At 41.2% G+C, this 27,621-nt stretch overlaps 1 protein-coding gene across 2 annotated transcripts; it reads left to right on the plus strand.

Moving 5' to 3' along the window:
* The first annotated feature begins 716 nt into the window (after nt 1–716).
* Nucleotides 717–27,621, plus strand: C19h16orf87 (similar to human chromosome 16 open reading frame 87). 2 transcript variants are annotated; one of them, NM_001134421.1, is made up of 4 exons: nt 717–866; nt 6,864–6,960; nt 20,867–21,049; nt 26,588–27,611. In NM_001134421.1, exons 1-4 carry the CDS (start codon nt 801–803, stop codon nt 26,704–26,706), a joined length of 465 nt encoding a protein of 154 aa, NP_001127893.1. In that variant the 5' UTR covers nt 717–800; the 3' UTR covers nt 26,707–27,611. The 2 variants fall into 2 exon arrangements, with proteins under 2 accessions (NP_001127893.1, XP_017456698.1); XM_017601209.3 differs by lacking the exon at nt 717–866 and adding an exon at nt 920–1,352 and having other exon boundaries at nt 26,588–27,621.

A 27,621-nucleotide genomic window follows, 5' to 3' on the forward strand; every position in this document is an offset into this window, starting at 1 on the left:
AGGTACCTTTCCTATAGTACAGAGTATGAGGATTCTCTTTAACAATCGCGGGTGCTTTTTGAGCTACCCCTCCCTTTTCTGCAACTTTATACCCAGCTCACGCTCCTTTCTTCATCAAACTACACTTTAAAAATATCTTCTGCTCTCTCACTGTAGATCTGAACAAGAGCAGTAAAAGCTGGGACTGCAGGACTGCGCAGCATTTTGTTGCATTTTTTCAAATAATTGGCTTTTAATTTTAATCTACTCAGTACGAGTGATACATGAGATCAAACCAGGGCGACCTCTCAACCCCCTCAAAAAACAAAAGCATTGTGACTGTTCCTTGAAGGCAGATATTTCTAATTCGGTGTGCTTAATAGTGGATCGTAGGCAATTATTTATCGAATAATGAAGTTTGAATCTCTGACTCTGGAAGACTAGGGGTTTCATCGAACGTCTATTATAATTTCTCGCATTAGCATTGCTGACATTTGCAGAGGTATTCCGTGGACAGTATCCATTTTCAGGCTGTGGCTCTGGGGCCGATGAAGGGGCGTGCCCAGCACCACGGCTCGGCCCACCTGTGCGTTGGTTGGTGGAGTCTCGTTGGAGCCACGCCCCCGAGCGAGCGGTCCACCGCCTTGGAGGGCGTGGCGATGGGACTTCCCTGGAAGGGCCGCCGCCTCCTCCTCCAACCCGCACGCAGCCCCGCGCACGCGCACGCGCGCCTCCACGGCCGGGTCGCGGCTGGAGTGAGGACGCGCTGTGTGGAGCAGCGGAGCCAAGGCGCTGCTTCCACAGCTGCTCAGGAGGGGAGCATGTCTGCAACTCGAGCCAAGAAAGTGAAGATGGCCACCAAATCGTGCCCGGAGTGCGACCAACAGGTGGGCTGGGCCGGCGCGAGCGGGCGGGGCAGGCAGGGCGGGTGGCCGTTGCTCGGCGGCGGTTGGCGGTGCGTGGCGGCCCGCGGACAGCGGGGGGCCTGGGAGCGGGGACCCGGTGCTGCCCCTTGTAGTCCCGGGCTCGCCCGCGGACCCCTGCGGTCCCTGATGGCTTTGTTCGCGGTCGGGTAGAGTGCGGTGCTGCCTCTCAGCTGTCGCTCCCCGCCACCTGGGTGGCAGCATAAAGCAGACAAAAGGACAGTAATGGTGCTAACTTTTTTTTGCAAATTTGTGGACTTCCGGAACGCTGTAAAAAACCAACCAGTTTTGATGTGTGATTTCTAGTCCTTCCTTTGCGTTGTTAACGGAACACGGTTTGAATAAAGTCAGCGTTAAGGCTCTTCCTCTCTGCGTGTGCCCCGTCCCACTCGTACTATTAACTGTTGTAAATTTGACGTGTCTGCTTCAAGATTTTCTTTTAATATGCGGGTACGTGAATTTGAAATCATATTTAGATTGAGTTCATGGAGTAATAGTCGTAGTTTTTAAAAAATCATTTTTCTTTCCTACATTTAAGTACGCCTAATAACAGCGTGATAAACAAAAACTCGCTCAATTAAAACCATCCTTAGGCCCTTTATGCCGGCATGCAGAACTGGGTTTATACTGCTTTTTCCCGAATCTTCCCAAAATGACTACCTCTCTCTCTTCCCCTCCCCCTTCCTTCTCTCTGGAGTAATTTGAAATGGGTGGAGACTTAAAGTAATCCGATTTAAATATACTATTTAGGGCGTGTTCTTGTAGGTTTACTAAAATCTTAACAAAATTACATATTTTATTCAGTATGATTAATAGGCAGTGTTAAAAAATGCTGATCTTGGAAAGTTGGGCAAGTTTAGTCGATAGAGCGTACCAGCCTGCAATATAAAAACAGTCGTGTTTCCCAAAGTAGACTTACATTCATTCTTTCCGAAACCAAACTAAATTTTAGCAAACTTGGACTTTGTGATCTGTCTATTGGCAGATTACTTCAATGTTTAAATAATTTTCAGTTAAGGCTTATACAGTATGAATTATGCATTCTGTTTCTGTAGAGCACAAGCCCCTTGTATTACTTGGCATAAAATAACCCTTTGGGGAAAATAATCTGTTTTTAATATCCTGGTTTTTGGCCAGTGAGAAGGCTTTAGCTGGTAAAGGTGCTCAGGCCTGAGTCCAGAGCCGGTGTGAAGGTGGAAGGAGGGAACTGGCTGCACAAAGTTAACCTCTGACCTCCACATCTGTGCTGCTCAACACCTACACACTCATAAACACACTAATGACTGAAAAAACCCTGAGTAAAGGAAGAGCAGAAAACCTTAGCTTGTAGGAGTCCTTGAGACTGTTCAACAGATCGGGGTTTTATTTGGAAGACGACATTCACCTTGGTGTACAATATACGCATATTTCTTTTCCATTTTCTTTTTGTTAAGTATTTGTGTTGTCCCTGGGAGTCGGTGGACAGCCCGGGGCAGTCTGCTCTCTGCTTCCTCCAGCGAGGTTCGCAGGGCTGGAATTGAGACTTGTCGGCTCCACACGCTTTCCTTCCTATAAAATCAGCTCTGGCTTGGCTTGTTTCAGATGCAGTAATAAAATACCGCAGGCTGTGTTTGTCACAGTTCTGATGGAAGTTCAAGGCCAGGTTGTGTTCTAGTGAGAATTCTTCTGCCTTTTTGGAGTTCTCCTGTGGCAAAGAGTGTCTGCTCTAGGCCCCTTAAGGTCACTAATCCCATTAGGAGCATCCCACCCTCACTTAAACTCAATTATCTTTGGAAAAGCCTCACTTGGAAATACCATCACAGCGGGGTCTAGGGATTCATTATGTAAATTTTGGACAGTGAACATTTAATCTTTCAGGAACGAGTAAATTGGTTTAGGTTAGTTTTGTCTTTTATTCTTTTTTTGTTTTTGTTTTTGTATTTGTCTTTTATTCTTTGTTTTTTTTTTGTTTTTTGTTTTTTGTTTTTTTTTGTTTGTTTGTTTTTTTGCGGAGCTGGGGACCAAAACCAGGGCCTTGTGCTTGCTAGGCAAGCACTCTACCACTGAGCTAAATCCCCAACCCCTGTCTTTTATTCTTAATACTGAAGAGAATATGCCAGATGACAAATGAATTTTTGATTTCCCAATGGTGGTGTTTAAAACCAAGGCCTTGAGCCCCTTGTTGATATGATATATATTATGTTAATTATATTATACATCAATTATATTATACATCATTTATGTGTTAATTATAGCATATATTATTATATTAGTATATATTAATTTAAGTATATATTATATATAAATAGTAATTGAGTCGAAAGTAATAGGTTAATTTTAGTTTTCTAATTACTTAAAAAGTGGCTGCTTTTAGTTTTAAACGAGAGAAAATTAGAACTGCAAGTAACTTTTTAAACAAAACACTAGAATATTGCCAAGATTGTAAGTCATTTCATGAATATTGAATTAGGTTATAGCTTAGAGACATCAATGTCAAAGCTTTAAAGTGAGTTTCTGCAGCTGACTAGACAGGCACAGGCCCTAAGTGTGAAAAACTGGCACAAGGAAGCAGGCAGGCAGGTTTTCAGCAGCTTCCAGCGTTCTTGTGTGGGCTGTTAAGAAAGCACACATAGTTGTATAACTTCTAAACCTTCGTGCTTCTCGTGTTCATGAGGGTCTCGTTCTTGGGCTGGAAATTACCAAACTCTTTTCAAGGCATTTGGCAGATTTCTGTTATTTTTCATGTTCATTATTGGTTTTCCTTTCATTTTAAAAAGCAATGCACTGTTTTTCCATGTGTGTCACATCTAGCAAGCGTGTGTGCTGTGGGTGTCTGACCTGTTTATCATGAAAAGAGTCTTAGTACTCTCCCCTTATTTTGGGCAGATGCAGTCTAAGACCTGTAGTAGATGAGTTGAAAGTAATAGGTTAATTTTAGTTTTCTAATTACTTAAAAAGTGGCTGCTTTTAGTTTTAAACGAGAAAAAAATTATAATTGCATAACCCAGACAGCGCTGAACGTAAATTAGACATAAGCAGTTAGAACAATATGTTCTAATACACGTTCTGGGATGTCTGAATGAGCAATTCCTGAAAAGAATCTGCCCACAAAGGCTGATTGATTCAACCTTGGGTGCTGTAGAAAGGATGCCGTGTTACAGGCCCAGTTTCCACTGGAGCCACTCCCTGCCTGTCTCTGTGCCAGGCCTGCATCTGAAAAGACAAAGAGCTTTTGAGATGAATTAACTTAAAACCCTAATTTTCCACCAATCAAAAGGCTAAGAGATGTATCAGCCAGCGTCTGAGGCCTATAGCGAAGGCTTCTGTGCTTTGCTGTAGCGTCCTAGTTAATGTATTTGGAAAGAGCTTTGATCTATGACTCTTTGTTCTGTTCTATAAAAACTTCAGGGAGCTGCTTTCATGTTGGAATGTAGAATTTGGGGTAACCCAAATCTGTTCCTAGGCCTTGGGTGCTCATATTTAGCTCTAGAACGAACTCTCTTCGTGATGTAAGTGCCGTGTTTTTGCGTTGACAACCTTAATCTTTTTCTAAATAGCCTTTGCCATTTTTATCCTTACTGACGTTGGGTAACTGAAACCTCAGAAAGCAAAAATAGTGAGATTTCTATAAATGAGTTTTCTTTACTGGTTTTTGCCCAATCTTGTTGTTGTTGTTTTGTTTTGTTTTGTTTTGTTTTTTGGGTAACATTTAAAAAACTTTTAAACTTTTTTATTTTATTTATTTTTTGATCCTAGATGATTTCAAGTCCAAATTCTTGTTTGCAGATTCTAGCAGTGTTACCATTTTTATATCTAATAGGATTTCTTCCTCCCCCACAAGTATTTATTGAATGTTTATTTTGTGCTAGACATGCTCTAGTAGTCAGATGTGGTCTAGTAGTCACCAATAATATGACATTGAGCAAATGTGTAGCTGACCCTGTTTTTTCTTTTCCCCCTTTTTTTTAAATTTTTTTTTATTTATTCATTTATTATATATAAATACACTGTATTTGTCTTCAGATACACCAGAAGAGGGCGTCAGATCTCTTTACAGATGGTTGTGAGCCACCATGTGGTTGCTGGGAATTGAACTCATGACCTCTGGAAGAGCAGTCGGGTGCTCTTAACCACTGAGCCATCTCTCCAGCCCTCTTTTCCCCTTTAAAATATACAGCCTAAATAATATTTTTCAAAAAAAGGATCGATAAATAATACATCTTAGTAAACAATACTTTGGATTTTTCCATTAAAAACCTAAAAGTTTAGCACTAGAATTTAAATTATTTTAAGTGAAATTGGATGAGTGTTTAGTGCATTTTTACAAACCTCCTAGTGCTGTAATTTAATGATACTAACAGTACTTAAATTGTTCAACTTGCCTGAAGTTTCTTTTTATAGGATCTGGTTGCAGTGTTTTGCATTTCTGGGGCAGGAGTTGAGGGGAACATTTCATTTTTAAACAGGACTTTAGAACGAATTAGCTTAGACACAGAAAGTATCTTGAGTGGAACTCATTAAAGGAAACCATCTTATGAGTTGAATTAGGTAGTATGTACCTGGGTCTCAAAACCAACTTTATCTGTTAATTATGGTAATAGGTTTATATGATATTATTTTATTTTTATTTTTCCTTTGGCAGTTGAATCCAGGCAAGTACTCTACCACTCAGTCATTATATTCCTAACTTTTTACGTTTTTTGAGACAGTGTCTAAGCAGTCTACCTACACTTAACCTTGAACTGATTGTGCAGCCCACGAAGGCCTTGGCCTCGTGGCCTCCCTGGCTCAGCCTTCTGTGCTAGGATTATAGTCCTATCATCAGGCCCTGCCCTTCTCCTCTCCCTTTTTAACTAATTAGCTAATCAGTTAATTGTGTGTGTGTACAGCTGCTCCCATAGATGTATAGAGAATAGGACTCGTGAGAGTTCACTCTCCTGCCTCTTATCTGGTATTGAACTTAGACTGTCAGACCTGCAAGCCATCTTGCACGCCTGATTGTTGTCTTTTAAGTGGAAATTAAAGATTTTGTGTTGTACTGGGCATGGTGACACATGCTTGTAATCCCAGCATGTGGGAGGTAGAGGCAGAAGAGTCAAGAATTCAAGGGTAGCTTTTGATAAACAGCAAGGCCAGTTTGGGCCACTGGAGACCCTGTCTCAATAAAGCAAAACCCAGAGCAGCTCAGGTCGTTGGCTCAGGGGTTGAAGGGGTTTGAATTCGAGCTTTACAACTTGAGTTTGAAATGGAGTAAAAGCAGGGGGAAAGAATGGACTGCCCATTGCCCAACTATACACGTCGTCGTCGTCGTCATCATCATCATCATCATCATCATCATCATCACCACCACCACCACCACCACCACCACCACCACCACCACCACCACCACAACAACAACAACAAGAACAACAACAACAACTTTACAAATGAAAAAAATCCAGTGGTTTAGTACTTTAGTGCAAAAGTAGAACTATTTTTCTCCTGTCATTATTAACCCTCAGTCGTATGAGTTGTACTCACATGATCAGTAGCTGGTTGGTTCCATTTCTTGTTTCTTCCTTCTGTGACATGTAGCTGATCTGCCTTTCAGTTTCCATTCTCGTTCTTCCAGCGGGGGCCTCACAACCTTCTGTTTATCTTCACCACCTTCTTTTTCTCAATTCGCCTCAACTGCAGTCACTCTTACCAGTTTCGGAAGCACTGCCTTTTGTCATCGCTGACCTCCCTTGGCCTGGTGTGTTAAGGTTTTCTGTTGGGCATTCCCGTCTACACACACATGGCAGCCAGTGTTCATGACACTGCATCCCAGATACTCAGGTGTCACAGGCACTAGGGAAATGTCAGTATTTGTGACTGACTCTCTCAAGCAGAGGTTTCAGTTAACCTGTGGCCCTCAGCTAGTTCCCTCAGCAGGAGACTCGGTAAGTACTGAGGACGTAACAGTGGAAGAAGAGTGATCCCGTTTTTCTTTTTTCCCTGCAGATTCCTGTTGCGTGTAAATCATGTCCCTGTGGTTATATATTTATTAGCAGAAAACTACTAAATGCAAAACACTCAGAGAAATCACCACCGTCTACAGGTAATTGTAAAAGTGAAACACAACAGCTCAGCTCTTGAAACTCAACTTGTGACCCTGGTTCATTTCACATGAATGTTAACTCCTTTATAATATTGGCAGTAGGTAATGCAGTCTTAGTTTTATCTATTTAAAATTGTCCTTAAACACATTAGGCTTAGCTTAGGAAGGATGACAGTTGGTGTTGAGTTAGTGACAGACAGCTCCTAATCTATCATGTGATGAGCTCTGACAGGCGGGGCACCAGTCTGCCAGCACCGAGTCCCCTGTTCCTCCGCCCCCACTACTGCTCCTCCTTCCTGTCCGTCAGTGGAGTCACCATGTGGGAGGGTTTTTTGTTTGGCTTCTGTTATCGAACAGTGTTTAACGTTTACATTCTTGTCTCTCTTCCATCCGTTCCTTATTTGGATAATATGACTATGCCTCCAGTTAGCACTTCACCTTTTGGTGGGCCATTGGCTTTATTTTTGATTCCTTTCACAATGCTGGTAAAGTTTGTAATAACTTGGACGTTTTTTGTTTGTTATTCAAGATTATAATTACATCATTTCCCCCTTCCCTTCCCTCCCCTGATTCCCTCCCTGTACTGTGTGTGTGTGTGTGTGTGTGTGTGTATGTGTCTGTGAGAGAGATACACACAAAGACAGAGACAGAGAGAGACAGAGAGACAGAGAATTCTAAATACATAAGCGTATCCTGCTGAGTCCATATAATGTTAAGTGTATGTATGTGTTTTCAGGGCTGACCGTGATACTAGATAGTTCACTGATGTGCTCCTCCTTGAGGAGTACTGTTTTTCTCAGTGTTCCTTAGCTTTGTGTTGAGGCCACATGAGCTCCCTTCTCCATGTGAGCACTATTGGTTCTTGTTTAGGCAAGCCATATCGGTGAGACTTCATGGGCGTAGTTTCTGACCTTTTTTTTTTTTTTAAAGATTTTTTTACTTTATGTATAAGAATACACTGTAACTGCCTTCAGACACACCAGTAGAAGGCATCAGATCCCATTACAGATGGTTGTGAGCCACCATGTGGTTGCTGGAAATTGAGCTCAGGACCTGTGGAAGAGCAGTCAGAGCTCTTAGCTGCTGAGCCATCTCTCCAGCCCAGTGTCTGACATTTCTAAGAGACACACCCTCACAACAGACTCCCTGTTCCTTGGCCCTTAGACTCTTTCTGTCCCCCTTTCCTCAGTGGTCCCCCAGTCTAAGGCCCGGGTGTGACATCGCACATGTATCATTTGGGACTGGATCCCACAACTCTGCATTTTAATTGGCTGTGGTTTTCTGCAATGTTTCCATCTGTTTTTGTAAAGAGAAGGTTTTTTTTGATGGGTAACTTTTTTTTAAAAAGTAGTGTCAGAAAAAATGTAACTTGGTTCAGTATGATCAGAATTTTTATTGTTATTCCCAGTTTCTTGTCTGTTAATGCAGACAACTTGGATTATTCAATAGGCATATTTATTAAAAGATAAAACTACAACAGTGAGTTCAAAGTAAGAGTAAGTTGGCCTGGTGGTGCATGCCTTTAATCCCAAATCCCAGCATTCAGGGAGGCACAGGTAGGCAGATGTCTGAGTTTCAGGTTAGTCAAGGCTACATAGTGAGGTCCTGTCTCAAAAATTAATAACGGGGTTGGGGATTTAGCTCAGTGGTAGAGCGCTTGCCTAGGAAGCGCAAGGCCCTGGGTTCGGTTCCCAGCTCCGAAAAAAAAGAACCAAAAAAAAAATTAATAAGCAAGAGTAAGTTGTATAAGCATTTATTTTATGTATGTGAACACACTGTCACTCTTCAGACACACCAGAAGAGGGCATCAGATTCCATTACAGATGGTTGTGAGGTTGGGATTTGAACTCCGGACCTCTGAAAGAGCATGCAGTGCTCCTAACCACTGAGCCATCTCTCCAGCCCAGCCTTGACTCTCTTAAGGAAGACATACCGATTGCTTTCACGGAATTTACATTATCATGAGTATAAGGTAGGGGTTGGGGATTTAGTTCAGTGGTAGAGCGCTTGCTAGGGCCCTGGGTTCGGTCCTCAGCTCCGGAAAAAAAAAAAGAGTATAAGGTAGACAGTGAACAGATAAATGGAAAATAGCCACCTTATGATAACTGCTTTCTAGACAATTGAAATAGCCAGAGCTATTAGCATTTGCATTTCATCAAATACTTATTATTTCTAGTGTGGGAACTTTCAGATTCAGTTATTGGAAATCTGTAGTAAGTTATTATTATAGACTGTAGTTACCAAACTAGCTATAGAATGCTAAAATGAATTCTTTCTGTCAAATCGTATCTTGATACATGTTACTTAACTTCTCTTTATTCATTTTCTTTGTATCTTCCTATAACCATTATTCTGCAAACATGAGTGACAACATTGTTCTGTTCCTCACTTATTTAATGTGATGTTCTTTGTGATGAGTAGTCTTCATTGTCAGTTTTATTGGACTTACAGTCACCTAGGAAACAGATCTCTGGGCATGTCTGAGGGGTTTTCCAGAGAGGTTTAGCTGAGGAGTAAAGATCCACCCTGAATGTGGGCACCACAGTTCTATTGGGCTGGGGTCCTAGACTGAAGGAAAGAAAGGAGAGAGCTGACCTTTAGTGCTCTCTGCTTCCTTCCTGCAGGCTCGGCGTGACCTGCTGCCTGGTACTCATGCCACTGTGCTGCAACTAGAAAAGCAGCTGTTTTCTCTTTCGGTCCTGTCACACTGCTGCATATGCTAGGGTTTTAGGTTTAGTAGCCAGATAATATTCATGCATGCTAGGGTGTGTCAGTGTGTCTGTATCTGTTTCTCAATCTCTGTGTCTTTCTGTGTCTTTCTGTGTCTTCTGTCTGTCTGTCTGTCTGTCTGTCTGTCTGTCTGTCTCAGTGTGTGTGTGTGTGGTGTGTGTGGTGTGTGTGGTGTGTGTGGTGTGTGTGTGTGTGTGTGTGTGTGTGTGTGTGGTGTGTAGGTTCTTTACCAGTTTACCTGTTGATGAACGGTTGGATTGATTTATGCTTGAGTTGTATTGGAGTAAACAGGAGTTCAGACAGTTCTTTTGTGTTCATTTCATTTGCTTTGCATGAGTACCTAGTACAGAGTCGCATATGATGCTGCTAGCTTGCTAAAAATCTATGTACTGTTTTCAATTGGAGTTATACTGTGTTTTTGTGAACATATCAAAATATGTATGGTGAATTTAAAGACATAACTCTCATCTAAAAAGCAGAGAGAGGGGTTGGGGATTTAGCTCAGTGGTAGAGCGCTTGCCTAGGAAGCGCAAGGCCCTGGGTTCGGTCCCCAGCTCCGAAAAAAAAAAAAAAAAAAAGAACCAAAAAAAAAAAAAAAAGCAGAGAGAATTTATTCTGATGCCGAATATGAGATGGCCCAGGAACACAGATTTAGGTCACCTCACACCCCATGTTTCAACATGGTAACAGCTTAATGAAATTTAAAAAGTAACAGGACAAAAAAGTTACAAAGTAAGGCCCTTTTCAGATACATTAGTAGCAAGGACTGTAGGCCTAGGGGGTTAAAGTAAAGGAGGAGAGCTCTGCTGTAACTCCCAGATGCTCTTTGGATGCTCTTTGATCACACTCCGAGACTTCTGCTTACAGGACACGAGCAGGCCATCAGTGACGCCCAGAAGACTCGGAGTCAGAAGGATAAAAAGATCGCTAGGATAAACTGTAGTTAGGCTGTGGACCTGCAGCCTTCCCATCTCTCCACAACCACTGAAGTGCTAGTCAGTTAATCTGCCTGCACAGTGTTCACAGGAAAACACAGAGTTTTTTCAGGATCTTTTGTATTTATAATAGTGCTAGGCCAAGCCTTTTACAGTACAATCCTAAAGCTGGTTAGAAGTTTTAAGTGTGCCTAACCTAATATCTGGAGTTCTTTTTGAATAGGCACATAATTGTCTATAAGCATAGGAATTATGTGAATTTTCAAGGTAACATATTGTAGTTGCAAATGTTAACAACCATTTGTCATGAGTAGGTATTGGTTAAAATAGGGCACATTATTTAGAGAACAGAATGTACTAGTTAGAATGATAATAATTTTTATGCATTGACTGTGGAAAACTTTTCAAAGCACTGTTACGTTGTGGGCACACACCTTTGATCTCATCCCTCAGCACTGAGGAGAGGAAGTACAAGTGAATGATCTGTTAGGTAAAGTGAGGAATTTTTAAAAGTTTAAAATTAACTTTGGCAAAAGGAAGAGAGATAAATGTTATAAATAAAGGCATGTTAAGCCGTGATCGGGGCCAGCGAGAGGCTCGCTGTGTTAGGTAAAGGCATTTCACTTGTTACCAAGCCTGCCAATCTGAGTCTGATCCCCAGGCCCACATGGTGGAAGGAAGCCAGCTTGTCCTCTGCCCTGCACCATGGCATGTTTGTGTGTGCACATGCACACCACACATACAGGAAATATAATAATAAACGGTGCTCTGTGCAGGAACCTAGACCCGTAGGCAATTATTCTTTGACATATTTCCAAATGACATATGTTTTTTAGGCTTTTTTTTTTTTTTTAAAAGGAAATAGGTATTTAAAAAAAGAAGAGCAATGGCTCAGCAGTTAAGAGCACTGGCTGTTCTTCCAAAGGTCCTGGGTTCAATTCCCAGCATCCATAGGAGGCTCACAGACAACTGTAATTCTGGTTCCAAGGGCTTAAACACCATATTCCGGCCTCTGTGGGCACTGTATGCATGTGGTACCTAGAAATAAATACATGACAGCAAAACACTTGTACACATAATATAATAATCTAAAAATGTTATTAATTGAGGATTTTATATAATTTTTTAAAAAGATGTATGGGGCTGGGGATTTAGCTCAGTGGTAGAGCGCTTACCTAGGAAGCGCAAGGCCCTGGGTTTGGTCCCCAGCTCCGAAAAAAAAAAAAGAACCAAAAAAAGATGTATTTAGTATACTGTGTACTGCATGCATATATGCCTGCACACCAGAAGAGGGCACCAGATTTCATTACGGATGATTTTGAACCACCATAAGGTTGTTGGAAATTGAACTCAGGACCTCGGGAAGAGCAGCCAGTGCTTTTAACCGCTGAGCCATCATCTCTCCAGCCCCGAGGATTTCATTTCTAAGTTGAGCAGTTGACCTAGAGTTTAAAAAGGGTAGTAGCAGGGGTAGAAATGAGATTAGTAGGAGAAGACCTGTCTTGCATAGACAGGCTTTGGGCCTAATGCCCATCACTGCTATTATATGATTTTGTTACTACTCTTGTGTGTATATGCACGTATGCTGGCAACCATGTACCTACATTGAGCATGGAAGTCAGAGGTAGTTTCAGGAGGCTGTGCTGTCTTTCCAGCATGGTGCAGGGATGAAACTCACATTGTCAGGCTTGTGCAGCAAACATCTTTACCTGCAGAGCTATCTCCCCTCTCCCCCAAAAGCTTTGCAGTTAAGCTTGAAATTGAGGATATTGCTATGTGTTCTCTGCTGGCCTAGAACATGGTGTTAGCACAGGATGTCCCAGTCTTCCAAGTGCTAGCTAGCATTCATAGTCCTTTCCCTACATCCAGTGCTGAAGATATTTCTTTAAAAGAGGAATTAAAGAAAACTCTGTGTTTCTTAAAATTGTGATCTGTACCAAACCTACATTTACTTACTTGCGTGTGGGGAACACATGGCATGGCATGCATGTTGGAGGCGGGGTCAGACAACATGCCAAAATTGGTTCTTTCCTTTTACCATGTGGGTTCCAGGAATCAAAGTTCTCTTCCCTACCGAGCCATCTCACCCTCCCTGGAGGAGTTAGGAATCAACTATTTAGCCAGTTACTATTACTAAGGGAAGTATTAATTAACTCAATTTGTTCTATATCTTTATTTTCCAGATGTAGATTCTCATCAGAGGTATCATTTTACAGTTAATTACTGGCTATATCTTTTTTTTTTCTTTCTAGAATTTTAACTATAAAACTTGTAGAAGAAAATATAAACAAATTCTTTTTTTTTTTTTCTCTTTTTTTCGGAGCTGGGGACCGAACCCAGGGCCTTGTGCTTGCTAGGCAAGCGCTCTACCACTGAGCTAAATCCCCAACCCCTATAAACAAATTCTAAATCAGATTTAGTCCATAAGACTTCCTTGAAAAAAATATTGAAGACAATTGAAATGGGAGTTCATTAACATTTTGCTTGTTCACTTTCATTGGTAAGTGACCACCTTACCTTTTATTGAGAGAAAAATAAAAGGTGTAAACCACAACTCACCATATTACTCATGAACAAACAAAGGCCAACAGGCAATCAAAAAAACGTTAAAATGATAGACTCACGTTAGTGAGAGAGAGGAGAGATCCAGCCTTCAGCAGGCAGAGGCAGAAAGATTCAGATTTGTAGGTTGGCCTGGGCTGCTATGCAGAGAGAGACTCTTGTTTCATCCTTGGTCTCCAAGAGCAGTGTCAGGGGTTCCCTTTTTGTGGGTTCTTAGTCTTGCTAATAATTTAAAAGCAGACCCAGAAGCAAGTTCCAGGACTATTAGTGTTTGAGAGGAAAAGCATGGCAGGCAGAAGGAAGAAGATGGGGGAGAGGAAGTGAGAGGGAGACAGCTGTGCTTTTTGGCCAAGAAAGCGAAATCAAGCAGGTTCAACAGTGGAGGGTGGCAGGGAGCTGCATGGAGAGATTGGCTCAGAGACTGGAGAGAGGTTGTTCAGAGGAGTGAGTGAGTGAGCATGTCCAGAACCAGGACAGTATAGTTAGGACTTTGGTTTACGTGGGAACAAGAGACACAAAGGTAAAGGAAAGATTACACTTTTTGAGCTGTGACTCAGAAAACTGAGCAGGCTGAGAGGTGACAGTGTGCTTGAAGAGAGGACCTTCTGAGAAGTTTAAATACATTATCTTATTAAGATAATTAGTCCTCCTATTTCCTTAGTATGTTTTTTTTTTTAGGTGAATCATACTGCTTGAGGGATATGTCCTTTTGGCTAGGTGATTGACAGGCCCAGTTAGAGCAACTTTTTTAAAGACGTGATCTTCTATGTGTCTCTGATTGGGCCAGAGTTCATTTTGTAGATGAAGCTGGCCCCAAAGTCAAAGAGATCCACCTACTTTTGCCTCCCAGTGCTAGGATAAAAGGAGTTGACCTCCATGCAGTTGGGGACAGGCAGTCAATAGTAAGCAGTGTTCAGGGCAGTAAAAGCAGTGAAAGTCCGTGTGCAGGAGCCTGCCCTGTGTTCTTCCTCTCAAACTGTAATAAAGATTGTCCTCAAACTTGCTTCTTTATTTTTCTTTTTATGTATATGGGTTTATCTTCCTATATGTGTGTCTCAGGCCTAGTGCCCCCCAAGGCCAGAAGAAGGCGTCAGATCCTTTGCGACTGGAGTTAGGTAGACAGTACTGAGCTGCCATTGGGAGCTAGGAATTGGACATAGTCTTCTTTGCTCTTAACTGCTGCTCTGTCTGTCTAACCTCCAGACCGACTATTTTTAGGTCTTTTGTACAATTTTGTGTTGGAATTTCTTTTCGACATACTCTCAAGATAATTGTATATTCATTCATTCTCTGTCTCTCTGCTCTGTTTCCCTGCCTTCCTCCCCGTGTGTGTGTGTGTGTGTGTGTGTGTGTGTGTGTGTGTGTGTGTGTGTGTGTGTGTGTATCTCAGAAGTTGTTTCATACCTAGAAAGTTCTAAAAAAAAAAGCCCAAATCACGTGACACTTTATTTTTTACCATCCACTGTGACATTCACGCTATATAACCCGTAACTTTTCCTTGGATTGCAGTGTTTTCTTTCAGGTTTAGGGGTATAACTCTGGTAGGAAGTTTACCTAGCATACATATAAATCTTCCATTTGAAGGCTCAAGACTTCTACTAGTTGAGGCAGTTTTACTTATCTTTTAAAATTTAATTATGTTCTAAAGACAGGATAGAGTGTATCCTGAATTCAACTCAGGATGACTCACTGTAACTAAGGATGATCTCAGCTCCTCCTCCTCTCAAGCGTCTGAGATGACAAAGGGGCTGGTGTCAAATCTCGGTCCTCCTGCATTCCCAGCAAACACTGTGTCAACTGAGCTGCCTCAGGACAGCTTCCTTGTTTGTCCCGTTTGTTTTCTGTGTATTTAGCGGTCTGTCAGTAGTACATACCACTGTGTGGATAATGTCGTGAGAATAGTGCAGGGTGAAGGACTGGGTTCCTCTCACAGGAAAGAGGACTGTCATACTTGTTATAAGGTAACTTTTACATCTGTGTGTACCTATAAATGTTCCCAGCAGGAAGAAAATGGGAGGATAGAATAAAGAGACATACCAGCCATGCTTAAGGAAACCTTTCTGGAAACCTTACCAGTCCCACTAAAGGCATTATTAGTCAGAACAGGTTTTCCTGATCACTTTCCTTACAAGAGAGTCTTAAGGTATAGTAACTTGTGAACTTCTCTGTCAAGCCCTGTGTGGTGCTTTTAATCCCTGCATTGGGGAGGCAGAGGCATTTGAGTTCCAGGACAGCTAGAACTACATAATAACCCTGTCTTCAAACAAACAAACAAACAAACAAACAACAAACACAAACACAACCTCTCCTCCCAAACACACACCAAAAACCAAATAACTGTTCTCCTATGGGTGTGTGGCAGGGTTATTGGTGTTTTCTTCATTTCCTGGCACTGTACTAGTTACTTTTCTTGTTGCTGTAACAATATATTTGACAAGAAGCATTAAGGGATGAGCTTTTGTTGTGGCTTAGTTTAAGGGGTACAGTCAGTCAGGGGAAGGAAGGCATGGTAAATAGGAGTGCGAGGTCAAGAAACAGTAGATGAGAGTGGAGCTAGGCTGGGGAGCGTTAAAGCATGCCCACAGTAATCCCTAAGTAAGCCAGAACAGCATTTAGAGCCCAGCATTCGAACCCATGAACTTACAGGAAACATTTCCCATTCAAGATACAACATTCTGCCCTTGGTACCTTTATGCTCATGGCCACGTCATGGAAAAATGCATCTATCCTAACCTCAGACGTCTTCATAGTGTTTAACAGTTCCAGCACTGGTCAGACGCCAAATTATTTATTAAAGACTGAAGAGAGCCTTAATTGAATCTCTAAAAAACAAAAACAAAAACAAAACAACATCAACAACAAAATCCTGGGCATCCTGGGCATCCAACCCTGCTACTCTGCCCAGCCTTGGTGACTTTCTGGAACAAACACTTCCTTTTTTTGCATTTTTTTCGTTCCTGCAAAACCAGTACCACATGGACGGCAGTGCTGAGATGCACTGCCAATTTAAGGTGTAGCCAGACTCCCTTCCCCTAGGGTTGTTACCTACCTCTGTGAAATTCAAGTATTTCCCTGGCCAAATCTCTTCAGCAGCATCCTCAGGTCAGTCTTTGCCTATTCAGGTGTATTTGGGTTTTCACAAGATGGGGCCTTCAGGAGGTGAGGGCTTGCCCTCTGGCTCCTTTCCTGATCCATTGCAGGGTATGAGGTGTCTTTCTAGTGACAATAATCTCTGTAGCAAGTAAGGATGCTTTGTTTGCACAAGCCTTGTCTACAACTTTAAGGTCACATTTCTTTCCTCAGGAACCTGCATAGTTTACATCGTTCTGCTTCATTTGTTCTCTCTCTCCTGTTACCAGAAACTTCCACCGCCTGAATGTTACCCTGCTTGCAATTTCCTTGAGAAACAAATTAATTCATTACTGTGAATTCATTCTTGCCAGCAACTCAATATAGGTGTAGAATGTAGCCAGATTCTTTGCTACAATTTAACAAATACAGATTTTAACCAGTTCCCAGCAGAGAGTCCTTGCTTTCCTGTGAAAACAAAAAGCCGAGCTATCATTTGGATCTTCCAAACCGCCAACAGAAGGCCTGTTGTTAATCTCTGTTTAACCAGGGCTTCTCTAGTCTGCAGCTCCACAGTCTCTAAGAACCACATGGTTAAGGTTATCCACAGAGCGTGTGTGTATGCCTAAGAGAGATCATGTGTGTGAGCACGCATAAATTGCTCAATAATTTGGTAATTCTTTTTAGAAATTATTATAACACAGGAACTGGACTATTTTACATCTCTACTGGTAATGCCTAAAAGCTCTCAATTTTTCCGTGTTCCCACTAACACTTTTCTGTTTTGTTTTTATGTAATATCCTGATGATGGTGTCTTTGTATAGTTTTGATTTGTGTTTTTCTTTCTTTTTTCTCTTAAAAAAAGATTTAAAAAGTTTATGTGTGGGGTTGGGGATTTGGCTCAGTGGTAGAGCGCTTACCTAGGAAGCGCAAGGTCCTGGGTTTGGTCCCCAGCCCCGAAAAAAAAAAAAAGAATTTGAAAAAAAAAAAAAAAGTTTATGTGTATGTATGTGTATCAGTGTGTGGGCATTTGCGTGTGCATACAAATGCTCCCAGAGGCCAGAGGTCAAGCTCAGGAGCCATTGTCTAGGTGTTTGGGAACTGTGTCAGTGCAGGCAGATTCATAAAAAGGAGCCTCTGTGACTCATCCTTCAGGTAAATTCTAGTAGCCCCTCAGGTTCAAAGGGGAGCTTGGAGCTGAGCTAGGCACCACCAGGGGGTTGTAGGAAGTTCTGCATCAATAGGGCCGAGCCTGCCCTGGTGCGGCCTATGTGGCAAAGGATGTCACAGCATGTGCTTCTCCATTCTTTGTCTGGGGTGCGTGTAACTTCACCTGGAGCAGGGAGTCAAGAACAGGGCAGCTAGCTATAGGGCACAGGATCTACAATTAATGATTTTGTTTTATGAGGCAGAATAATTTAAATAGGACCTGTGGCTTTCTGATTGCAGTAGGGTACCTGGTTAGCAAGCCTTAAGGATCAGCCTGTGGCCGCTTTCCCAGTGCTGGGATTATAAGCAGATGTCACCATGCCCATATTTTATATGCTGCTGAGGATCAAATGTGAGTTACAAGTGCTTATGTGACAAGTGCTTTACTGACATCAAATCCCTAAAAGAAAAACCTTTAACACACCATACTGCTATAGAACATTAATGATAACTTTTTAGTATTGAATGTTCAACAGCTGTCTTAGGGTTTCAGTTGCTGTGAAGAGACACCATGACAACTGCAATTCTTAATAAGAAAAACACTTATAGTTCAGAGGTTTAATCCATTATCATCCTGCCAGGCAGCCATGGTACTGCAGAGCTGAGAATTCTACATTCTTGATCAGCAAGCAGCAGGAAGAGAGCTTCTGACACCTTAAAGCCCACCCCCAGTGGCACTCTTCCTCCACCAAGGCCACACTTATTTTCTTTTTTTTTTTTTTTTTTAGAATATATTAATCAGGTTTATTGGGAAGCTGGTCCTGGACAAGTATAGTGGCCCCTAAGAATGGAGGACGACAGAAGAGTCGCCAAAGGGGGAGGGGGAATAGGGAGAGAGAAAGAACGGGCAGGCATACAGAGAGAAAATAGAGAAGGACAAGAAGAGGAGGAAGTGGTAGTGAAATTGAGAGAGAGAGAGAGAGAGAGAGAGAGAGAGAGAGAGAGAGAGAGAGGGAGAGGGAGGGAGAGAGAGAGAGTCCAAAATATAGGGAAGAGACTCTGGGCAAAGTGCAACCCAACTCCTGGGCTGGAAAGTTCAGGGCTGGGCACAGCAGGGCACACTTATTTTCCAATAATGCCTCTCCCTATAAGTCTGTAGGGGCCGTTTTCATACAGAGCACCGTGTCAGCTCATGTTTCTGTTCTGTTTCCCCGCCCTCCTACTCTGCTTTCTGTTGCTGGAATAATTACCAGAAAGCCTTTATATTGTGCTTGGACCCTAGGGACATAGGCTAACATATTCCCTGAACGATCTGATTTTTATTTATTTATTTTTATTAGTTATTTTATTTATTTACATTTCAAATAATACCCCCCTTCCCAGTTTCTTCCCCATAAACCTCCTTGCCCATCCCCTTCTCTCCTGTGATCTGTGTTTCTAAGTTGAAAGTTGGCTTTAAAAACGATGTGACTGGCCTTGGGCTCTGTCATTGTTTCTGCAAACCTGGTGACCCCTCTCCATTCTTCAGACTGGCCAGGCTTCTGCAGGAAATGTGGCACACCAGCCCTACAAAGTGACACAGTGCAGCAGGGACAAGGACTCTGGGAGGGCAGGGGGGTCGGGCAGGGAAGTAGGGTATGGCAGGAGACCGTGTGGTGACAGTGGCCAAACTAAGCCTGTTTTCCCTAAAAAGGCTAAACTTACAGAGAAGGTTGAGTGCGTTGAGCTCAGCTGCAGACCTATGAGAGCACTGGCTGTGGAGAGGTGTGAGTGGTGAGTGGGGGCCTTTAGAAGGAGAACGGGCCCGTGGTCCACTTCTAAGCTAGGTGTTATGAAGACAGCAAGATCAGGAGCTTGTACTAAAGATAAACAACCAAAGTCCACAAGACTGAATTCTTTAGTTTTACTTTTACCTGACTATAATTGGTACTCTGTCTGTCTGTCGTTTATCAATGTTGGCAGTTGTGAAGTTCGAAGACACTCTGGTTCTAGTGCTTATTTAGTAGGTCTAATAACTGAAACACCCACTGATGTGGCCTATTAGCAAAGGCAGGAAGGAGCAGGTGGGATTCTGGGAAACAGTCGGGTGCGGGAGATTTGCCCCCCAGATGCAGAGGAGGTCGGGTGTATGAATCTGAGGAGAGGTAACCAGCCGTGTGGCAGAATGTAGATTAGTATAAGCAGGATAACTGAGTTACAAGCTAAATGGGAGCAACTGTAAGACAAGGCCATAGACCTTGTGACAAATAAATCCTCTTCATGCCACTCTTCAGGAGCTGGGGAGGACATAGAAAAGCACCAGATGCTTACACACAGTGACTTACATAGTTACATACAGTACAAGTAGTTTGAGCTTTTAATGTGATATACTGGAGGTTTTAGGATATTTGATATGTTTTATTTTGCTACAGTTGTACTCTTAATGGTATTTAGATTGTCCTATTATGGTCATTAGAACCTGCTTCAAATTAAATCCTACATCTTTCAATAAGTCCTCAATTATATTTGGTGACTTTTTGTGGTCTGGAATAATTGAATATTCTTGTGTAATCCAGTATCCTTGAGTCTTAGGCCCAGAATAAACTTTCTACAATGACATGTAGAGGAAGTTAATAGTGATTTATGCCTGCCCCGTTCTTTGAGACAGGGTTTCTTTATGTAGTGCTATCTGTTCTGAGTGTAGACCAGGGCGGTCTAAACTCACAGAGCTCCATCTGCCTTTCCTTCCTGAGGGCAGGTGCCACTGTGCAAGTCCCCACTCACACTGGTCCTTAAGTCTCCATCTTTCCCGTTATCATTGTGGTTTTAGTTATTTTGGAAGTTAATTTTCTGTTTCTTGAAGTTAGATGTATGCTGAAGTAAAAACATTATTTTAATTTAACATTTTGATTTGTTGGGCATAGGGGGCCTCTTGCAGTAATAAAGTCTCTATATTAGTGAGTTCCTGGATTGTCCACTCCATTCATGGAACAAGATTCTGTTATATCAAGGATCACCCTTCTCCGTGGGTTAGGTGGGAATTCCTTACTTTCTGTGTCTTAAGAGTATGTTGTATGTGTGCTCTGTGGTTGGTTTTATTGTAACCTTTGCTACGCCTCAGGCCAGTTTTACTTCTAACCTACTTATTCACTCTGTAATTGAGGTAAGGGCAGAAAGCAATGGATCCACCCCACCCCCTTATGTGTGTCTGTGTTAAACTTGGAAACGTGATGGAAAAAACAGAAAGGTTGTTGTGGAGCAGGGCCTGGAATTAAAGCTGCCAGGTGAAGACATTTGCTATCTCTTAGAAGACCTTCCCTAACTTCATACGTCTGATTTCTATTGGTTGCTCTATGTGAGCATGGGGGCACTGGAGCTAGCGTTTACAGACTTAGAAAATATGCCAGGAAGGGAAAGGAAGGTACTTGGCAAATCGTTGTTGTGATGCCCTGAAATAAATCACTTTTATTTATCCATACAGAAAACAAGCATGAGGCCAAGAGGAGGCGAACAGAGAGAGTCAGGCGAGAGAAGATAAATTCTACAGTAAATAAAGATTTAGAAAACAGAAAGAGATCTCGAAGTAACAGCCATTCAGATCATATCAGACGAGGAAGAGGAAGACCTAAAAGTTCATCCGCCAAAAAACACGAGGAAGAGAGAGGTATGGTTAAACCCCAGCGCTTCCCAAATACCAAGCCGATAAAAGGGAATAATTAGATAATAGTAGTGATATAGTGGGAGCTTTGAGCTTAAAAAAAAAAATCACAATTCATATTTTGGTTTAAAAACATTTTCTTTTTTTCATTGCAGTACTGCATTTTGAGCCCAGTACACAGGTCCACTGACCCCACACTTGCAGCCAGTACATTGTTAGCTTTAAAATGAAAACAAAGCAAAACACAAATTCTTATTAGAAACCTAAAGGATTACATTAGATAAAAGTCCATATTGTTATAAACCAGTGGCAAAAAGTTCACAGATCTTCCAGATGCTAGTAAAAATTATTGTACTTTGTTTCTGTTTTGTTTTTGGTTGTTTTAAAGCAGGTCTAAGCAGTTAGTTTAAACTGCTTTACTATGGATTTGAAATATGTTTTTCTTTTTTAAAGTGATGTTGGCGTGCGTATTTAATTGCTTTTTGTGAGGTTTGAGTGCCTCCTCCCCAGCTTGCTTTTGCATGGTTAGTGTGTTCCTGGTCCCCTCTGTCTCTCCTTCCAGGTCTCTTTCTTTTAAGAAGCAGTTTCCACTCACAACTTATTTCTAGACTTCTCTAGAACTACAGCTCCTCTCCTGTTATTGATGCATCTTTAAAAAAGTTTTATCATGGAAAAATGTAACATAAAAGAGTAAGAAGAATGATATTCTGAGCTCCCAAATTGATACTTTGAAGCCAATAATTAATGGGAACTGGGTAGCTGCTTTTTTTTTTAGAACTCTCAACCGATTCAATTTCATTTTCAATTAAATATATTTATAATTGTTATTTGTTAGTTACATTTTACATTTCTTCAGATACTTAATTTTAGGTATACAAGTATTTTATATCAAAATACAAATGTTATTTGAGACATAGAATTATTCATGATTTCTGATTTTTACCAAAATGAAAAGTGTCGGGGTTGGGGATTTAGCTCAGCGGTAGAGCGCTTGCCTAGCAAGTGCAAAGCCCTGAGTTCGGTCCCCAGCTCCGGGGGATAAAAAAAAAAAAAGAAAAAAATGATTAAAAAAAAAGTGTCTTGGTACTGTGTGATGAAAGAGATAAAGTTTGTATCAGAATAGACTGTTGTATAAAGGCTTCACTTAGGTGTTTCTCAACTCTGAGTAATCTTATCTTTTTCTTTCTGTTCTACTCTTGCAGCTGCTTTGAGCCATTCACTTAATTTAAATACACTTAATTAACAATGAGGTCATCAGAACGTCTTATTTGAAGGGCTGTTTTGGAACAGAAACTGGGCAAGAAAAGTCCACAAAGAAGAAACAAAAAGTTCTATTTAGTCAGAAAATAGAACGTTGTTTTCAGTTGAAATAAAGGCAATATGGCTGAAAAAAATGGAAGGGCTGCTTTTTGAGTAGAGATTAAAGAAATGGATGCTGACAGTTGGGAAAGAAAGACTGTGTTGTTGGGCATATATAGGAAGCGTTTATTTGTCAGTGAATATTTTTCAGATATTTTCTGTGTAAGAATATTTTTGGCTGACAGTAGTGCTGTGCCTTTGATCCCAGCACTTGGGAGACAGACCGTTAGACCTCTGTTCCCTAGGAAAGCCACTGAGTCCCAGCTCTTGGTTCAGGAGCTTGAACCTTATGCATGCTAGGCAAGTACTCCAAAGAACTACATCCCCCAAAGCCAAATTATTCATTTTTTCTTTTGATACAAATTTCAGGAAATGTTACATATGTTTTAATCTGAATTTTTTTTTCCATTTTTAAAAAGATGGCATCTTGGTATTTAACCAAGTCCTCTTGCTCAAGATCTTCCTGTGTTAGCCTCTCTGGAGCTAGTGTTTCAGGCATATCCATCACATCTTGTGTACACCACGAGGACTTAGCCCAAAGTGAACTCTGTCTCAACTGCTGACCTCTGGAAAGCCTCTGTAAGCGAGTAGATGACACAGTGTGATAGTGAGACTTCACAAGCAGGAGGCCGAGGCTGGTCCCCACCTGATACAGTTCACTGTTTTCTAGGAATTTCCATGCAGTTTACAAAAGACTGGCTGGGTAATGCTCTGTGGTGCAAAGCAGCTCTTTAGTCTAATTTATTCTATCTTATTCTTCTGTTCCTTGCTTTTTCGGAGCTTGACAACCTTGAAGTAAGCTTAATATTAAATTAAGATTTGATTTTTAACACAATGAACTGAGCAAAGCCTGATACTGTATAAAAATAATCTGGCTTTATTACTTTATTTAAAAAAAAAAAAAAAAAGAAGATTAGAAAATGGAAAAGGAAATCCTCTACTTGCCAAGCTGATGCTTTGAAAAGGAACCGACAAAGCAGTCTTGGCCTGGAGACCAAGATGAGAGCAAAGCCATTGTGAGAAAGCTCAGGGTACCTAGAAATAAATATCTGTAGGGACGCATGCGAGTCCTGGGCCCTCAGGTGAGTCCTGAGCCCTGAGGTGAGAGGTCAGAAGCCTGTCTTCCTTAGGGAACTGGAAAAGCCCAGGAGGGAATGAATACACTGAGACTTAGGAGTTCTCGAGAAGCGCCTAGTAGACCATCTTTCTTCATATATTTACATATCAGCTTTGTTATACGTTTAAATATGAACAGATGACCAGAAATTACCAAGATCTCTGGAAGAAAGCATCTGGTAGAAAAGGTAAAGAATAAATCAAAAGGAGAAAAGATAATTGAAAAAGAAAAAGGTTGTTGTTTTTTTCCTTCAAGGAAAGGAAACAAAATGTTAACATCCTTAATAAGAAAAAGATGCCGCCCAGGAAAGAAGGAGCGCGGCGACACGTGAAAGGCAGTGTGTGCGAGAAGACGAACTTTCACACCTAGAAAATAGTTCTCCAAATACTGACTTTAAAATATTGGAAAACTACAAAGCATACATGAGTCACAACGTGGAAACTTTAATAGGGTTAAAGAGAAAACTGAAGAACCCAGGAAGAGCTGGCAAAGATAAGAAACTTCAAGGACCAGTGTGAAAGTCTAACGTCTGTAAACAGTTTCAGAAAGAAATGTAGAAGATAGAAGACAAGGGAACTGTTGATGAATTCCAGAAATCTTTCCAATCCTGAAAGACAATAAAAATAAAACGGCCTATGAAGTTCCCAATCCAGTGGGAGGTTAAGGTGAGACCAGGGCACTTCCTCACTCTGTTACAGACTAGTCAGAGTGTCTGAATGAGTGCCATGGAGTACTGCCATCAAGGGGCGCTGCTTCTATGTGAACAGCACACAGAAGTAAAGAAGCCACTACAACATGTGACTGTTATTTAAGTCTAAGAAAAACCAAAACCTACTGTGTTACAAAGCATGGCAGTGTGAGTAGGGAGCGGTGACTGGAAAAAGAACACAAGGAATTTTGTGGCAGGAGGGAAAGCTCCTGTAGTGTGTTAGTTACCTTTCTGTTGCCTTGATAAAACTCTATGACTAGGGCCAGAGAGATGGCTCTGACTGCCCTTCCAGAGGTCCGGAGTTCAATTTGCAGCAACCACATGGTGGCTCACAACCATCTGTAATGGGATCGGATGCCCTCTTCAGGTGTGTCTGAAGACATTGTATTCATATACATAAAGAAAACAAAACCAAAAAACTCCAAGACTAAAACGCCACAGAGAAGAGTTTGTTTGGTCTTATGCTTCCAGAATGGTAAGAGTCCATCATGGGGGAGAAGTGTGGCAGGCACGGATACATCCTTACATCCTTACCTGCAGGCTTGAGGCAGCGAGCACAAAGGAAGTAGCAAGACCTTTAAATCTCAGAGCCCACCTTCAGTGTCACACTTGCTCCACAAGACCTCCCTAAACCTCCCCAAACCAACTGGGAACCAGTGCTCAAATGTCAAGACTAGGAGGTAGTTTTCAGTCAGACTAACACACGTCTCACGATTGGGTTGCATGAAAAATATGCACCTGTCAACACATTCAGATTCCAAAGGATTTGCATTATTTCATGGCATATAAGTTTAGCAGTAATTTAAAAAAATAACAAAGAGATTTGGATTTTCACAGCAATGATACCAATAATCAGAAGTCAATTTATTTTATTAATAATTCTAACGGGAAATTTCAAAGCTTTTCAACCACACTGCAACTTACTGTGAAAGATATTTTCTGCTATTCAGGGTTTCAAAAAGTATGATACCCACAGCCTTTTCTCAGGGAGCTACTGGAGGTTGCATGTACTACAATGAAGAAGAGAGCCAAGACAATGCCGGGATCTAGGACAGAACAGCCACAGGAGAGATGGAGAGAATCTACCTTTGAAGAAGGATCACAGCATGATAATTGCCCAGTAAGCCTGGAGAGCGGCCATTTCAGATGTGGCAGTTGGGAGGCGTGAAGAGATCTTTTCATGAAGATTAAGTTCTGTATGAACATCCTGAGATATTTGTGCGACTAGAAGAGGGTGCGAGTTGAATCAGAAATGACCACTAAGCAAATAAAAGGACCACCGGAGGCCAGCAAAGCCCAGTCGGTAACTGGCCGCCCACCTGTGTTGGGTCTTTGAAACCCACGTGGAAGCAGAGAACACTCTTACAAGTCATCCTTGACCTCTTCCTGTGTGCGGTGTCCCAAGTGCACACTCACATGTGCACACACACAGAGATAAGTAGGATTCTTCAGAGAAAACAGTGGTACTTCAGGAAAAGTGAAATCACACAGTCGTAATGTAGACAGTGAAAATTGATGTTACAAAAATCGTGATTTAAATATAAAAAGACGAAGGGATAAACACTGAGGTGGAAATATGACATGTAAAGCAGAAAACTGCTAATCTTCTAGAACATAATGCAGAAAAGTCAAAGGCGCGTCATCCAAGAGTGCCACATTAGTGCAGATTTGTCTCTATAAGAGCAGGAGGGAGCAACTGAGGGGAAGCAGTTGGAAATTGAGAAACATGCATATAGGGACACACTTTTTTAAAACAAAGTTTTTGCCAAAATGAATTGGCTAAATTTTACATATATTTTTTATTCAGATAGCAAAATATTAAAACAAATAGTTATTGTAAAATATGAAAAAAATTGGGACATATACACAGATATGATGTTTTATGACTATCGGGGAGTTTTCTTTTGCTTAATTTTTAAATTTTCTGCTTTGAACATGCTTTGCATTTGTTACTGGGTAGAAAAAATAGCAATTAACAAGTTGGTTCTTGCTTCTGTGGTGAGGCTGAGGGGAAGGAGGCTGTTAATATATTCAGAAGATTATTGATGCTGTTCGGAGGGAATGTTTTCTAGGATGAAAACTTAATTTTGACCAAGACAGCTTATACTAGTGAACGGAAAGAAAAATAGGAGATTTTTGCAGAAATTGAATAATATGGAAATGAATAGAATTATAGTTTCTACTTAGTTTTCATTTCAGTCCTCACTTGTGTCATTTTTAAGTTTCAGTTTAGCGGATTATAGATTATATATTATAGATTATATATGCTTGTCGTGTAAATACCTGAAAGCCTCCAAACTGTTTTTCAGCTACTGTGCCGGCTGCCTTTGTATTAACCTTTGCCCTTTTCTTTCCACAGAAAAACAGGAGAAGGAAATTGACATCTATGCTAACCTCTCTGATGAGAAGGCTTTCGTGTTTTCAGTTGCCTTGGCAGAAATAAATAGAAAAATTATCAATCAAAGACTTATTCTCTGATATTTGTCTTCAGAATCTGTCGCCACTTTCTTCAGGATGATGTCAGCAGATGCTCAGACAGTCGTGGACTCTCAGACTGTGTGAGCGAGGGCCACTGTTGCTTCTCTCTGTTTTCTAGTCTGTTGCCACACTTAGGGAGCCAAGCTGCGGGCTTAGACTCTGCTGGGATTTCCTGTTTACCAAGGATTATTATCAGTGTTCTGTGTTGGGATTTACTAAGTGTATTTACAAAAACAAACAAGCAAAACTACCCCAAAAGCCCTGGCAACTGGATGGATATTTACAGAGGAAGGGTGGGGGATAGGAGTGTGGTGGAAGACACAGCCAGAGCAGCAGACATGCTTGGTGGTTTTCAGGTCTGCACCAGAGAGGCAGTGTCTTAAGTCCTGTCAGGAGAGTGACTTTTAAATGTATGTATTACAGGCTTTCACCATTAACAGATGCATATATACAGTCCATTGACTTTTAATACGTTGGTAATTGATATTTTATTGAATGGAGAATTACGAATATAGATTATAAATTCTGTCTTTAATTAACCTTTTTCTTGGGCGCTATTTTAATGATTTAAGGTAGGAGTTATATTTTCAGAAACTTTCTAGACAGTTTGGAAATTTGGGTGCTATATGAAGAAAAGCATTTAAGGCTGTATCATATTTCAAATATAAACACCTTGTTTTCTTGAATGTTTATTTATTGGTTTTAAAAAACTTTGCTGTTATCAAGATGGTGCCTGTTAACCTAAACACAGATATATTTATTATATAAATTGCAAAATATTTCTTAGCTACTTGTGAACAGTGATGTTTTGTCTGAATGAATGTTTCATTTATACGTAATTCTGGTAATTATTTAAACTGTTACTTCATCCTGGAAAAAAAAATAAACCTTAATATTGAAAGTGAGTAGATTAAA

This window comes from Rattus norvegicus, chromosome 19 (assembly GCF_036323735.1).
Source record: "Rattus norvegicus strain BN/NHsdMcwi chromosome 19, GRCr8, whole genome shotgun sequence".
NCBI classification, from domain to species: domain Eukaryota; kingdom Metazoa; phylum Chordata; class Mammalia; order Rodentia; family Muridae; genus Rattus; species Rattus norvegicus.

Bases quoted from the DNA above. Each gene is read 5' to 3' on its own strand.
- C19h16orf87 (NM_001134421.1), top strand. From the start codon at position 801: ATGTCTGCAACTCGAGCCAAGAAAGTGAAGATGGCCACCAAATCGTGC. The intron at 867-6,863 runs GTGGGCTGGGCC...TTTTCCCTGCAG, and splicing joins GCCCGGAGTGCGACCAACAG to ATTCCTGTTGCGTGTAAATC. The intron at 6,961-20,866 runs GTAATTGTAAAA...TTATCCATACAG, and splicing joins GAAATCACCACCGTCTACAG to AAAACAAGCATGAGGCCAAG.